The sequence below is a fragment of the Magnolia sinica genome, chromosome 6 (genome assembly GCF_029962835.1).
Source record: "Magnolia sinica isolate HGM2019 chromosome 6, MsV1, whole genome shotgun sequence".
Classification (NCBI taxonomy): Eukaryota; Viridiplantae; Streptophyta; class Magnoliopsida; order Magnoliales; family Magnoliaceae; genus Magnolia; species Magnolia sinica.
Window position 1 is genome coordinate 18,066,132 of NC_080578.1, and position 14,951 is coordinate 18,081,082.

A 14,951-nucleotide genomic window follows, 5' to 3' on the forward strand; every position below is an offset into this window, starting at 1 on the left:
CACGTCCCCTCTTTATGGCACCGATCGATGGGAAATTAGGTGGGGCGTACCATGATGTTTGTGAGAAATTCACCATGTTCATCAATTTTGCTGGATCATGTTAAGACATTGGCTAAAAAATGAGGTAGATCCAAAACTCAAGTGACCCCATGATAAGGAGAAAAAGGATAGGGAAATGCCTAATGTTGAAACCTCCCCAGGATCTACCGTGCTATTCATATGCCATCTACACTGTTCATAAGGTCATTCCTACTTTGGTAGACTAAAAATACCAAAATATTAGTCTGATAAAAAACTTCTATGGGCCATGAATGTTTCAATGATGGATATTGAATCCTCTGTTTCCTGTCGCGAGGCCCACTTTAGTTTTGGATCTGTCTCATTACTGGGGTCATGTCATAAAACGAGCCAGCAAAAGATATGAATGGGGTGGATTTCCCACAAACACTATGGTGAGCCCCACCTACCTTTGGACCACCGGAGAACCCTTTCTCTTTCGTGGTTTAGGTTTTAAATGAATAGCATTTTAGCCTTTTAAAAATACGGTTCTGTATATTCACATGATATACTACCAGGTGGTTATATCAATAATGGCGAAAGATAGTAAGTGAATTACTTTAAATATTTTAAAAGCCAATGTGTATTGAAAAATAGCCCAAACAGCAGGCAGTTATTATAATTTACTCTTTAATATTATACTAGTTACACAATAATCCGACACCCTGGGCCAAGATTCAGGCCCGTCTCTGCTCATTGGCTAGCAACACATCGCAGCCACACCCCCCACCCCCCCCCCCCCCCTTTTTTTTTTTAAGGAAGTGCTCATTCATATATATCCATAAGAGGAAATTACAAGAGAATCGGGTGGGCCTCTCCAAAATCGAGAGCCGCACCTATCCCAGATTCGGGTGGGCCACTCCAAAATCGAGAGCCACACATATCCTATCGAAGCACTTACCGCTGCTTACAAGAAGGAGAAAAAGGAAAACAGGGAGCTATTTACATCTGCCAAATCGGGTGGCTCCTAATCCCAGAAAACAAGGCGCCCCTGGCAGGGAACGGAAGATCTACTGTCAAGAACTCGGTCTGGCCCTGGGTAGCGCTCCCGGACTTAGCCAGGCCGTCCTCGACGCCATTAGCTTCCCTCGGCGAGAAAGAGATTCGGAGGGAGGCCCGCCTGCTGAGGCGGGATAGTTTGCTGTCCACCTAATTCTTGTACATGGAATCCTCACAGTACCACACCCTTCTGATGAACGGCTGGGATCTAACGCTATAGCGAAAACCAGAAAGTGGTTTCTGTTGACTACTACAGTAATACCTAGCAGCTTCCGGTTCCAATATATATCCATACTCTTGTAGCCGTAGGTAGGAAGAGAGAGAGAGAGAGAGAGAGAGAGAGAGAGAGAGAGAGAGAGAGAGAGAGAGATGGAGTACTCTTCTTTCTTTCTATGGATTTCAGTTACGTGTTCATGCATCTATGTCCTCCTCCTCCTTGCAAAGAAACGATCTGACCAAGGGCGCCTCCCACCGGGTCCTTTCCCACTTCCCATCGTCGGAAGCCTTTTCAAACTCGGTAACAAGCCCAACGAGTCACTTGCCCAGCTCTCCACCACATATGGCCCACTGATGACCCTAAAGCTGGGCTATGTAACAACGATTGTTGTTTCATCTGCCAAGATTGCCAAAGAAATCCTCCAGAAGAATGACAAGGTTCTCTCCGGTCGAACCGTTGTGGATGCCATCCGAGCGCTACGTCACCATGAAGCATCGATGGCATGGCTACCACCAAACACACGCTGGCGGAGGCTGCGGTTTTTGTGCAACACACATATATTCACCACCCAGAGGCTTGATTCAAGCCAAGACCTCCGGCAGAAGAAAGTGCAAGAGCTAATCGCTTACATAGGCGAGAACTGTCGAACTGGACGGGCGGTGGATATTGGTAAAGCTGCTTTTGTCACCGCCCTTAATCTGATATCGAACACCGTCTTCTCCGTTGATTTGGTCGACCTCAATTCCAAATCCACGCAAGAATTCAAGGATCTTGTATCGGAAATTATGGTAGATGTAGGGAGGCCGAATCTGGGGGACTACTTCCCTTTGATCAGGCCGATCGATCTACAAGGCATAAGGCGTCGCGTGACCGCGAAATTCCAAAAGCTGCATACAATTTTTGATCAATTGATCGATCAACGTCTACGGTCACGATCGTTGCCGGACACTCCCAGAAGGGACGATTTCCTCGACCTGCTTCTTGATCAAAGTGAAGTAAGCGGCTCGGAGCTCGATCGTCATGACATAAAAACGCTATTCGTGGTAACACTTTCATTTCCTTTATGTTTTCCTTTTGGGATGATCATGGACACGGATGGATCATTGCCAAGATCCATGCTGCTAAAGGACCCAAGCTATCCTACACCTATAGAGCCTGATTATCGGATCGAATCATCAGACCATGTCCCGTGGAATGAGTTACTTGGGGAAGCGGATTGCGCACTGAGTAACTCAGTGCCCTTAGCGTACTGAGTAAACTGTGTGGGGTCCACTGTTATTTATTTATTTTATCCACTCCGTTAATCCATGTTAACAGATAATTTTAGGACTATATCCCAAAAATGAAGCAAATTAAAATCTCAAGTGGATCACACTACAGGAAACAGTTTGATTGAACCTCTAGACGCGGATTGCCTGGTGTCTCAGGAAGTTCCTGCCCTGGGAAGCTAGGTGGGACCCACGTGATGTTTGTGACAAATCCACCCTGTCCATCCATCTTGAAAATCATGCCATCTGGGAAAACGACGGACGGACGGACGGGGTGAATTTCTTACAAACATCCACCTAGCCCACCTAGCTTCCGCGCGCGCAGGAACTCGGCGAGACACCTCGTCGCAGGCAATACGCGTGGAACCGGATCGCCGGGTGTGCCTTACACAACAGAGGTGGTGCGTTGACGTCATCAAGTTTTGTAGCTCCACCATCACGTATACGTTATATCTATACCATCTATCCATCTCCAAGATTATTTTTGAGAGGTAGATCCAAAGGTCAAGTGGATCACACCAGAGAAAGCAACTGGGATTTAACATCTACCGTTGAAAACATCTTGGCTGACAGAAGCTTTGGATCAAGCTGATATTTGTGTTTTCAGTGTATCCTAGATCCATCGAGGAAGTGGGTGCGATCCCTTATCACGAGGCATAATATATATATATATATATATATATATATATATATATATATATATATAGAGAGAGAGAGAGAGAGAGAGAGAGAGAGAGAGAGAGGCTCACCTAGGCATGTGCGCACCTTTGCACATGTGTCATGGTTATCTAATCTGAACAGTCCATGTGATGCGGAATCCCATGAAACCTCAAGGGACAAATTTTCACAATGATCTAAAATTCTGGTGGGCCACAACAAAGAGAAATGCAAATCAAGGGAGGAAATTGTTTTTATTTTTCATGGCCCACCAAAGTTTTGGATCAAAGTAAAAATTGGGCCCAAGGGGTTTCATGAGGTGCTGCTCCACATGGACCGTTCAGATTTTGGAGTCACATCACATATGATGAGTTCTTAAAAAAGTTCACACGAGTTCTGTGTGAACCGGTGGTCCACCTACTATATATATGGGAAAAGGTACTAAGCGGTCGTGCTCATGGGAACTTCCCATGAGGTCGAGCTCTATGGGCCCCACCGTGATGCTTGTCGACCATCAACATCGTGCATTTGATGGGTCCCCTTTAAATTATGGGATATTCCAAAAATCAGCCGTATACAGAACTCAGGTGGGCCATACCATCTAAAAGCATGTGAAGACATGCCTAAAACATATAAAAGCACTTGGTGGGGCCTACCTGAAATTTGGATGCGTCTGAAACTTAGTCTTAACCCTCATCCAAGTGGGACACATAATGGATGGGTTGGATTTGCAAACCACATCTCGGTGGGCCCAACAAATGATTATGAATTTTTTAATGGAGGGTAGCCCCTCTCAACTTCTGTATATGGTGTGGCCCACACAAGTCACAGGTTGAGTTGATTTTTGAAACCTAGGCCCACCATGGAATGGTGCATCTGACTGATGGGGTAGATGTTGGACAAGTATCACGGTGGGGCCCACACAGCTCGACCTCATGGGAAGTTCCCATGAGCTCAACCGCATAGTACCTTTTCCCTATATATATATAGCCAAGTGCTCGGCTGAGCACTAGTTCGCACGTCATTATGTGCGAACTTTGCTATCAACCGTTGGATTAGGTAGATGGTGTGGATGAAGGCGCTCTTCTGTGTGAGTTTGAAAGATCGAGCTTGCATGCCTCTTCTCCCTGTTCTCTAACTCTTAAAGGATGTGGCGGAAGCCTTTCACAATAAGCTTTTCCGTTGGGATGCTAGGTGGGTCCTACCAAGATGTTAGTGATAAATCCACACTATTCATCCATTTTGAGATGTCATTTTAGGACATGCAACCAAAAATGAGGTGTATCCAAAACTGAAGTGGTCCATATGAGAGGAAACAGTATATATTCAGTGACCACCGTTTAAATATTCATGGTGCAACGAAAGTTTTAAATCAAGCTAATATTTGCGTTCTCAATTCATCTCAGTATGAATGACGTTATGAACGGTATGGATGACGTGTAAACATCACTGTCGAACCTAGGGAGGTTTCAACTATAGGAATTTCCCTACCCACATCTTCCTTTAGTAAAGCCCATTAGAATCTTAGATCCTGTTCAATTTTTCTCTCAAGTATTAGAATGATATCACAAAATGGATGGATGTGATGGATTTCTCAAAAACATGATGGTGGGCCCTACATAGGTTTCTAGTGCATGAACTTCCTGCTAAAGACTTTTGCATGAAATCCATGTCCCATTCTCTAGATGAACTGTCATCATAAACAGATTGGCTACTCCCCTGTCGGTGCTTTGTGGACCCAAACATGATGTATGTGTCTCATCCATTTTGTCTATACATTTTTAAAAATAAATTTATTGTATGAACCCAAAATTGAGGTAGATCAAAATCTTAAGTGGGTCACACAGTGTTGATTGAATTCTCACCATTAAAAACTTCTTGAGCTACCAAAGATTTGGATCAAGCTGATATTTGTTTTTTACCATCATCCATGTCTACATGACCTAATCTATAGGTTAGATGTCAAATAAACATTATAGCGAGCCCTAGAACTTTTATCCACATCGTCCATCTAGAGTAGTACAGTCCTGACATGGGCTCTATGAAACCCAACGTGATGTATAAGTTATACACATCATCCATCTATTTAATTAGAAGACCATTTTAGGGCATAAGCCCAAAAAGAGGGAGATTGAATGCTCAAATGGACCTTAGGAAATGATGGAGATTAAAAGCTTACTAGTGAAGACATCTTGGGGCCACTGAACTTTTGTATCAAGCTAATATTTCTGTTTTCCTATCATATTCGTACATGTGACCTTATGAAAAGGTTAGATGGCTAATAAATATCACATGAGTTATAATGCCCTGAAATTTAGGGTTGTGCAAACACTCGACCCCAAGTTCCCGGGAGTCACTTGTAATCCGAATTTTAGTGTTTTGTATTAAATCCAAATTAAATGAGCATAAATGGAATCGATGGAAACATAAACCACAACCTCAACTAGTCAACTAAAATGAAAGTAGCTAAGTTATACGAGTCTACAAAATATCAAACGGGCTGCTCAAGACGTCGCCCAACAAAACACAAAAAGAATGTCTAAAAGAATAGTGCACTGAGTCTTTTACTTAACAACCCAAAATCAGCCCGCTCAATCTAAGGTGACTCGCCCATCAGATGGAAGTAGGATAGCTCATCCTCCTCGTCTATGCTCGCATGGCTCGGCTCATCGAGCTCAGCATCACCTGTATCTACTGAAGAGTCTGGTTGGTGTTTTAAAACACCGTCCCACAGTGGGAGTGAGTGATCAACTCAGTGGGTGTTATTAGTCTTAAGTTACATCAAATATCAATTCTATGATGAATTTAATGAAAAACATACATTCACATATCTCTAACTAATCTTGTTAATGCATATGCATGAATTATGATATAATGCATGACCTTACAATAACACTCCCTCGAGCGACTTCGTCTAACGATCGCGCATGACCAACACTCCCTTATTGCGACCTCAACTGCCGAGTCGCCAACCTGACTAATGCAGTGTGATCGTGGATGTGTTAGCTGAATATTTATTTAATCCCATTCATCTAGCAAATTAGAGAAAGTGGTACACCCTAACGGTATCAGTGCCCTCAATCATTGGCGAGGCCAGGGCCCCTCAACATATGAGGCTAAGACCCCGCTATCCTTGATCCCATCAAGGTCCCCATCCCCGATTTTAAGTACATGGGGAGTGCTGGGAAGCGGGATCGCTCGCGGTCACTACGGGGAGGCTCGTCACCCTAGCATAGGCCGATAGCTCGAACATAGTGTCCCATTCCACCGTGCCCAGCTCACGAGACTGTGGATCAGTTTCTAACAGTTGTTAGTGGGTTCAATGGGTAATGGGTGTTCTAAGTTCCAAACAGGAGTGAGCAAACATGGTTAACAAACATGGTTAGTTAGTCGGTGGACTAGACCATTCAAGTTCAGACGAGCACGTAGCGGACGACATCAGGTGCAAGCAACCCATGTAGTCCAATTACTGTCGCCCATTTGCATCCGCTCAAATCAGTTAGTCTAGTCACAAGATGGTCCAACCAACGGGACCACCCTCACAAATGTCAGTTCCCTGAGCAACCTAGAAAATGGGTTGCATTTCATAACACTTCTAGCAATTAAGAGTTCATTTTCTAATACAGGTGGAATCATGCGTACAATACATTGAGCATAAAATTTCAGGTTGTTAAGATAAATACAACTACTCTTAATAGCATAAGTTAGACGTGTGTGTGTGTGGTGTTGAATTACCTAAGAGATTAAGGACAACACATCATTAATATTACAGAAAAATTCAGCAAGAAATAATGTAAACATACATGCTACAGGGAAGACCATGCAAAAATCAGATGTGAAGTGAACATGCAACACCAATTTCATGCCTAAACATGTTGAAGACCAATCAAACAACAATTTATCGTTGCATGTATGTTGGTGGATATCTTGTAGGTTCCTAGCTAGGCTTTCTCTAGATTACTCATGCAAATCACCCTAACATCCATAATCATTAAATTTATCCTAAAATTGGTAGTTGTTCACCTAAGGATAATAGCTCGCACTTATGGATCGTTGAGAGCTTGCGGAAACAACCTAGGGGTGCCGAACTCGCGGGTCGATTTGCTGAGGTTCTGAGTCAAATGCATCCACATGTTAGGATACATGTAAAGACCTAACTTGATAAAATGAATTATGGGAAAGATGAGTGATTACCTCTAAGTTAGTTGGAATTCATTTCGTGGTTGTGGATGCGAGATCCCTTGGGAATAGGAAGGAGATTCTTCAAGGCCCAAGTCCCTTGGGCCCCACCGTCTTCTACACTCTCTTTCTCCCTCTTCTTTCTCCTTTCTTTCTCTCTTCTCTCTCTTGTTGCTGGAGGAGTTGTGGGAGTGAGTTAGAGTGGGTGCTTAAGGATCTTAGATCTTGAATTTTTGGGCCAAATGGCCTTAAGTTCTATTAATTCCCTTCAATGGCCCTATGGGACCTCTCTTTGGCTGCTGGAGCTGCCTTGACATTCCCCTAGCCACCAAATTTATCGTGTAGGTGCCCGATGGCCTGATGAAGAGCTGTACAAAATTTGAAGGCAAACGGATGTAAGGTTTTATTGTACGGGTCTGATCTTCAAATGGTCATGTAGGGTCCATTTCTGGCTGTTGGGGCTTCTCTGATGGCCCCCTGGCCATGAAATTCGTAGGATAAGTGTCCCATGACCCGATGAGGGGCTGTGCAAAGTTTGAAGGCAAACGAACACAAAGTTTTATCGCAAGGGGCTGATTTGCGATCAACGGTCACCGTTCCATGATCGGGGTTCAAATTTTGTGGACTGGTGTGGAGAAATGTTTTTGGCCTTCAACATAAATTTAGAAGAGATTCGACGGCTACAATGCCTCATATCTCCATTTCAAATAAGGGGCCATTGATTTAAAATTTCAATCCCTGGGCCAAGGCTAGGGTGAGTCGGGCTTGGCAAGTGCCGTATGGACGGCAAGAATATTTAATTTCTAAGCGTCTTTTGAGTCCGTAGTCCGTGACAGACCACAAGCCTAGTGAAGCCCATGACCTCACCAAGTTTTAGACTTTTCTGCCTTTCTCTGGCTGTGCGCAGGCTATTGCCAAGTACAATTAGGCGAACTGGCTTTACGGTTGGCACTCGGTCCAACCATAATCAAACTCGACCGCAGTAATGGGATAGTCCGAGTTAATTTGTTGGTGGTATCCCTCACACGAGTGATTTAATCGAGCGGTCCTGCGGTAGTTCCCACATGGACGCCTCAGGACACTATTCTGGATGGGTCGGGTGTTACACGAGTCTTAAAAAGTTTTCGCTGGTAGGAATTCAATTCCCATTGCTTCCTATGGTGTGGTCCACCTAGGCCTTCAATCAACCTTCTTTTCATGCATCTTAAAATGATATGTCAAAATGTATGAACACCATGGATAAAACATACACATCACATTGGGCCCCACAAAATCCCTGACATGTCAGTCCTTCTCTAGCTAGGTGGGGTGAGAGTGGTACCCCCGCCAAGAAATTGGATTAAGTACTCAGTACGCTCATATCATACTGAGTAAACTCAGCTAGGCCCACCTTGACTGTATGTGGTCTATCCATGCCGTCCGTATATATATTTTTCCATCTAATTTAATGGGTTGAGCCCAAAATTGAAGCATATCCAAAGATCAAATGCATCATGCCATGGGAAACAGTCGGGATAATGATTTCCACCGTTGAAACCTTTCTAGGCCCCATAGTGATGTTTATTTGTCATCCAACCTATTCATAAGATCTTAAAGACATGGAAGAAGGGAAAACACAAATATAAGATTGATCTAAAACTTATGTGGTCCCATGAAATTTTCAACTATAGTCGTTGATCAATTCAACTGTTTCCTGTGGTGTGGTCCATTTTAAAATTGTATATGGTTCATTTTTGGGGTCAAGCTCTAAAATTATCTGGTAAAATGAATGGACCGAGCGGATAAAATATATAAATCATGGTACACCTCACAGAGTTTACTCAGTACGCTAAGCATAGTGAGTTACTACACAATCCGCTTCCCCGCGCAAATTAGGTTGACCGTGGATTGGGTGCTACCCCCGCAAGCTAGAGATGCACGGTGCTATCAAGGGCTTTGTGGGCCACCTTGATGTAAATTTTTTATTTAGATTATCCATCCATTTTAACATTTCATTTTCAAGGCATTAGCTCAAAAAGAAAACAGATTTGAAGGCTCAAGTGGACCACACCACTGGAAGCATACTATTCAAAACTTCTTAAGCGGCAATGAAGTTTTGGTTCCAGTTGATATATATGTTTTTCCTTCTCAGAGGTCTACGGGACCTTATGAACAGGATGACTGGCAAATAAACATTATTATGGGCCCTAGGAAGTTTTCTACGTTAGAAATTCAATCTCCAGTTGCTTCATGTAGCGTGGTCCACGTATTAGCATTCAATCTACCTCCTTTTTGGGCTCATGCCCTATATGATTTGTCAAAATGAATGAACAAAACACGCACACACATCATGGTAGGCCCATGGATCCTCTGAGAGGACCACCTGTCACTAGCTAGGTCTTAGGTGGGTAGTACCCAATCTAGTCCTTGTTATGTTTTATAACCGACGTTGCATAACTGGATTCCCTTTGGATCCTTGACTATGGGCCCATCTCAATGTATGTACATTAAATCCATGCTGTCCATCATTTTTGACAACTCATTTTAAGGCATGATGTAAAAAATGAAGCAAATCTAAGTCTAAGATGGACCACACCATAGAAACAATGGTATTGAATACCTACCATTAAAAACTTGCTTATTTGCCATCCAACGTATTGATAAGGTCATCAAGATTTGAATCAAGGGGCCATATAAATATCGAGTTGATCCAAAATTTCTATGCCCCACAAGAAGTTTTTAATGGTCAATTACTACTGTTCCATGTAGTGTACGTTGTCCAGCTAAGATTTGAACCTACTTCATTCTTGAGGATCTTGCCCTAAAATGAGTTATCTAAAAGGGATGAACAACATGGATGTGAGGAAAATGCATCACGGTGGGCACCATAGCAAGGGATCCACCCACCTCCGTAGATTTACTGATCCATGAGCCATTGATATGGAGCACCTAAAATTGTACACCGGCCGAACCGATTAGAGCTTGGCCCAGCTGGCTCCGCTGGGCCAGTAAGCTACCGTTGAAACATTCGTATGGCAATAAAAGTTTTGTATTAAGATAAGTTTTGTGTGTTTTTAGTTTATACTAGTGAAAATGATCTTATAAACAGTTTGGATGTCATATAAACACTAAGGTGGAGCCTAGTGAGGTTTCAATGGTAGAAATTTCTTTCCCCACTTTTTCCTCTAGTGTGGCCCACTTGACTCTTGAATCCGGCTCACTTTTTGTAGCATGTCTAAAATAATCTCTTAAAACGGATAGATGGGGTGGATTTATCAAAAACAAACTCACCTAGTTCTCAGCACAGCTTTCACGGGAAATCAGTGTCACCAAGCCCTTCTCTGGCGGACAGTTTTGTGGGTGGGCCCACCATGATGTATCTGTTTATCCACGCTGTCCATTCCTTTTCTCAGATTATTTTAAGGTATGTGCACAAAAATGAGACAGATCCAAGGCTCAAGTGAACTACAGAAAATAATAAATTTGTGGTCCAGTTGAGCGTTGGATCTGCCTCATTTTTGTGATCATTCCTTAAAACGCTTTCAGAAAAGAGATGGAAGGCATAGATAAACAGATATATCATGTGGGCCCACCCACATAACTGCCCTTCGTGGCTAGAGACAGGCCGGGTTAGGACGCAATCCGCGTCCCCTGTGGCCACCCACTGGGGCCCACATGCTGAAATGGTCAGATGATTGGAACCGTCTACACTCTCTTTGCTATCATGATTAAATTGTTTTCTGATATTCACACAACTCAGTGATGGTCCAACATTTGATTTCTAAAGTTGAGTGAGAACCACTAATTTTTTTTTTTTTTTCGTTGCTCTGAACTCATCCACTGATGGTAATGGCTCCAATCATCCATTCAGCCTAAGTTTCCTACGTGGCCCCATCATGTGGGCTCCACTGAGCTCCCACACATGCTGGATCCTGAGTTGCCACGGAGGCAAAAGAAACTCATCAACAACTTTGATGGTTCAGATCATCAAGCCACTCAACATGTGGGCCCCAATGAGCCGGGAGACACTGGATCCTGAGCCACAAAAACGAACGCATTTGATAGGATAAACCAGCCGTTCGATGTATTCTGCAGGACATTTTTGTTGCAGGGAGTGATACAAGCTCGAGCACACTAGAATGGGCCATGTCAGAGTTACTACATAACCCACAAGCCATGGCAATCGCACGATCGGAGATCGCTGAAACCATCGGCACAGAAAAACAAGTGGAAGAATCGGACATCGCTGGACTGCCATACTTACAAGCCGTCGTAAAGGAAACCCTACGCCTGCACCCACCGGTTCCACTCCTACTACCACGCAGAGCTGAATCCAGCACCGAAATCTGTGGATTCACCATACCTAAGCACGCTCAAGTGCTTGTCAATGCATGGGCCATTGGCAGGGATAGGAATACTTGGGTGGACCCCACTTCCTTCACCCCTGGTAGGTTCTTAGGTTCTGAGGTTGATTTCAAAGGCCGAGATTTCGAGCTCATACCATTCGGGGCTGGCCGTCGGATCTGTCCTGGATTGCCGCTTGCCAATCGGATGGTGCACTTGATGCTGGCTTCACTTCTACATTCGTTTGCATGGAAGCTTCCTGATGGGATGACCCCACAGGAGATGGACATGAGTGATAAGTTCGGCATCACCTTACAAAAGACGGTTCCACTTTGTGTTGTCCCCGTGCAGGGTTGACAGGATATCTCTTTCTACGGCTACATTACTGTGTTTCTCGTATGATATTGGTGACTTATCCGCTGTATATATATGGTAGGAGCTATAATTGATTGGGCATATATCGTGGAGGTTACCCTGGTCAAGCGGTCCTAAACATTCAAGTGCTGTGGACACCCAATGAATGATATAAAGGAAAATGTCCAGAGGTTCGAAATTAAAGCTGATATCAGATGCTTAAGAATGCCTTATTGCTGTTACTTTTCCTGTGACAAAAAATTGAATACTCAGGCAGACTATGGTGTATGATACGTAGGCACTTATAAATTACTTAAATAATGTATAGGAAACTTATCCTGTATTTCAAATTAAACTTGAGTATCAAATTGGAGGACATTTAGTGGACGGTTGTAAATGAAAAATTATCCAATGGCTTTATTGATAGCTTATCTTCTCTACGTTGAACTTTATGTTAAATGACATTGGTACTTTATTTTCATATTTGATATACTTGTCAACATTATTTCTAATAGCATCTGTTGGGACACGCGGAAATACACGTAGCAAAATCAAACAAAATAATCACAATCGCACAAACAAACCCAACAAGAAGGCAATTTGGATTTTACGTGGAAAAATTCTTTCAGAAAAAACTACGGTGCAAATCGACAATTAATGCACTATGAAAGTAATATTACAAAAGATGATAGATTTTACTAATTCAAACAACCCATTAGTCTCCTTTGAAACACTAGCTATGCCCTTGAATCCTTTTGAACAACTTAGAAAGCCCTAATTTCCTCCCTATTTATGATTACACTTGGTATATATACTATCCAACCATAATAGAAAACAAATTATGCACTTACACAAAAATGCATTCACCTTCAATGGGTCCTTTGATGGCATCAACAGACATCAAAGACTAGTCGATGACATCGAAGATCCTTCGATGCCATCGATTAGCATCCTCCAAAGCTGTCTAGCAATCAACGATGATTTTTTAAGATTTTCTCGATGCAATTGAGCTTCTGTCAATGACATCAACATTTGCTCGATGGGATCGAGTGGTCTGTCGATGACATCTACAGACCTTGTTATAGACAAATTTAAGACATTAGACAACAATATCCATAATGTCTTCAATCTTCATTCTCTATTGCTCATTTGTCATCACGATCTTTAATTGCCTTGCATTATAACTTTATTGTTGCTTATTGTACACACACCGTCTTCATTAAGGCTTCGCCAAGCTAAGAGAAGTTGCACAAAACTTGAACTTATCTGTGTTGGTGCACAAAAAATACATTTTTAGACTTTCCAGTTCATGTGGCAGCTTTTTCAGACTTTCCAGTCCCTGTGGCAGCATTTTTAAACCTTTCAGTCCACGTGGCAGCATTTTCAGACTTCTCGCTCCTTGTTGTTACAGAAATGGACTTCCCAGTCCCTGTGGTGCAGAAACAGATATCCATAGTGTAGTTGTGCAAAAATAGGCATCCGGAGTGCAGTTATGCAAAAACAGACTTCCAATCCTCTGTTGCGCACAGAACAGACTTCACGATAGAGATGTTGCGCGAACAGACTTGTTACATAGATCTGTTACGCAAATAGACTTGTTACACAGGTTTAAGAGGTCTATTGCGCGAAAATGGCCTTCACACATGTGAAAGCCTATAAATACCCCCCTCCCCTCCTCGATTGGAGAGAACAGAAGTTAGAGAAACTCAAGGAGCTCCCAGAGCAAGAGGAAAGCAGCGCATAAGTGTACCCACGCAATTAATTTTCATTGTTTTTTTGTTAAATTAATGAGAAACACCGATAGCTAAAATCATTAGCGAATGGCCATTGGAAACGCCGACGGCTTTGGCCATCGAACTTGGCCGTTGGAAAGGCTGATAGCTTTCGCTGTAAAAAATGCAGATAGTTTTGGTCGTCGAAATCGCCGATGGCTAAATTTGTCACCCTCAGTCATTGGAAACGCCATCGGTTTTAGCTATCAAAGATGCTGATAGTTTAAATCCGTTGAGGAAGGTCATTGCCGATGGTTTTTAGCTGTCGGCGTTGCCCTATTTTTTATAGTGAATTAACAACTTGTCAGATTGAGCCCTTTTTGTAGTGCCTTCCTGGGTTCCTTGATTGATTTTCTCTCGTGCTTCAATCAATTCCCCCTTTTGCTCCCCCTATCGTTGATGCCTATGCTCACCAATCCTTTAGCTTTGAGATTAAACACCTTTGGATGTAATTAGAGTTGGGCAGGATCCGACTTAAACTGACGGATCCGACCTGATCGAACCAGTCGGATCTAATCTGACCCGAACCGAAGGCCAGGATCGGGTCGGATTAAGTAGGCCCACTCAGATCCAATAGCACAACGAGTCGAGTTTGGGTCAGTAGCCAATCCGAATTGATCCGATTCGATTCGATCTGCACAATGTTCATTAAACACTGTTTTCTGTAATGTTGTCCACTTGAGATTGGGATATACCTCATTTTTAGTTTAATACCATAAAATGATTTAGAAAAATAGATGGATGACATGGATGAAATAAATACATCATGGTGGGGTTCACAGAGCACCGACCACCAGCATTGGCTGGTGGCAGGGGGAGTAGCCAATCTGTCCTCTCAGCTCATGGATCAAGGTGCATCGAGTACTGAGCTCTGATACAAGAAAAGGGACACAGATTAAATACTTATAGGTTGAGTAGCGAGTTGGCTACTAAAGTGACGTCACTAAGTTCCGTGGGCCCCACTATGATGCATGTGTTGTATCAACATCGTCCATCCATTTTGAGATATCATTTTAGGACATGAGCCAAAGAATGAGGCAAATAAAAAGTTGTAGTGGACCCCACCACAGAAAACAGTGGGGAGAGTGATTCCCACCGTTGAAACTATCCTAAGGCCCACCATAG

The 14,951-nt window shown here is 43.0% G+C and overlaps 1 protein-coding gene across 1 annotated transcript; it reads left to right on the top strand.

Annotated features, from left to right (window-relative positions):
* Window positions 1-1,178: 1,178 nt before the first annotated feature.
* Window positions 1,179-12,124, top strand: LOC131248446 (geraniol 8-hydroxylase-like). The gene is made up of 2 exons (XM_058248726.1): window positions 1,179-2,316; window positions 11,452-12,124. Exons 1-2 carry the CDS (start codon window positions 1,426-1,428, stop codon window positions 12,055-12,057), a joined length of 1,497 nt encoding a protein of 498 aa, XP_058104709.1. The 5' UTR covers window positions 1,179-1,425; the 3' UTR covers window positions 12,058-12,124.
* Window positions 12,125-14,951: the final 2,827 nt, after the last annotated feature.

Excerpts from the sequence above, each read along its gene's own strand:
- LOC131248446 (XM_058248726.1), top strand. The coding sequence starts at position 1,426 with ATGGAGTACTCTTCTTTCTTTCTATGGATTTCAGTTACGTGTTCATGC. Across the intron at positions 2,317-11,451 it reads ACATAAAAACGCTATTCGTG|GACATTTTTGTTGCAGGGAG; the intron begins GTAACACTTTCA and ends TGTATTCTGCAG.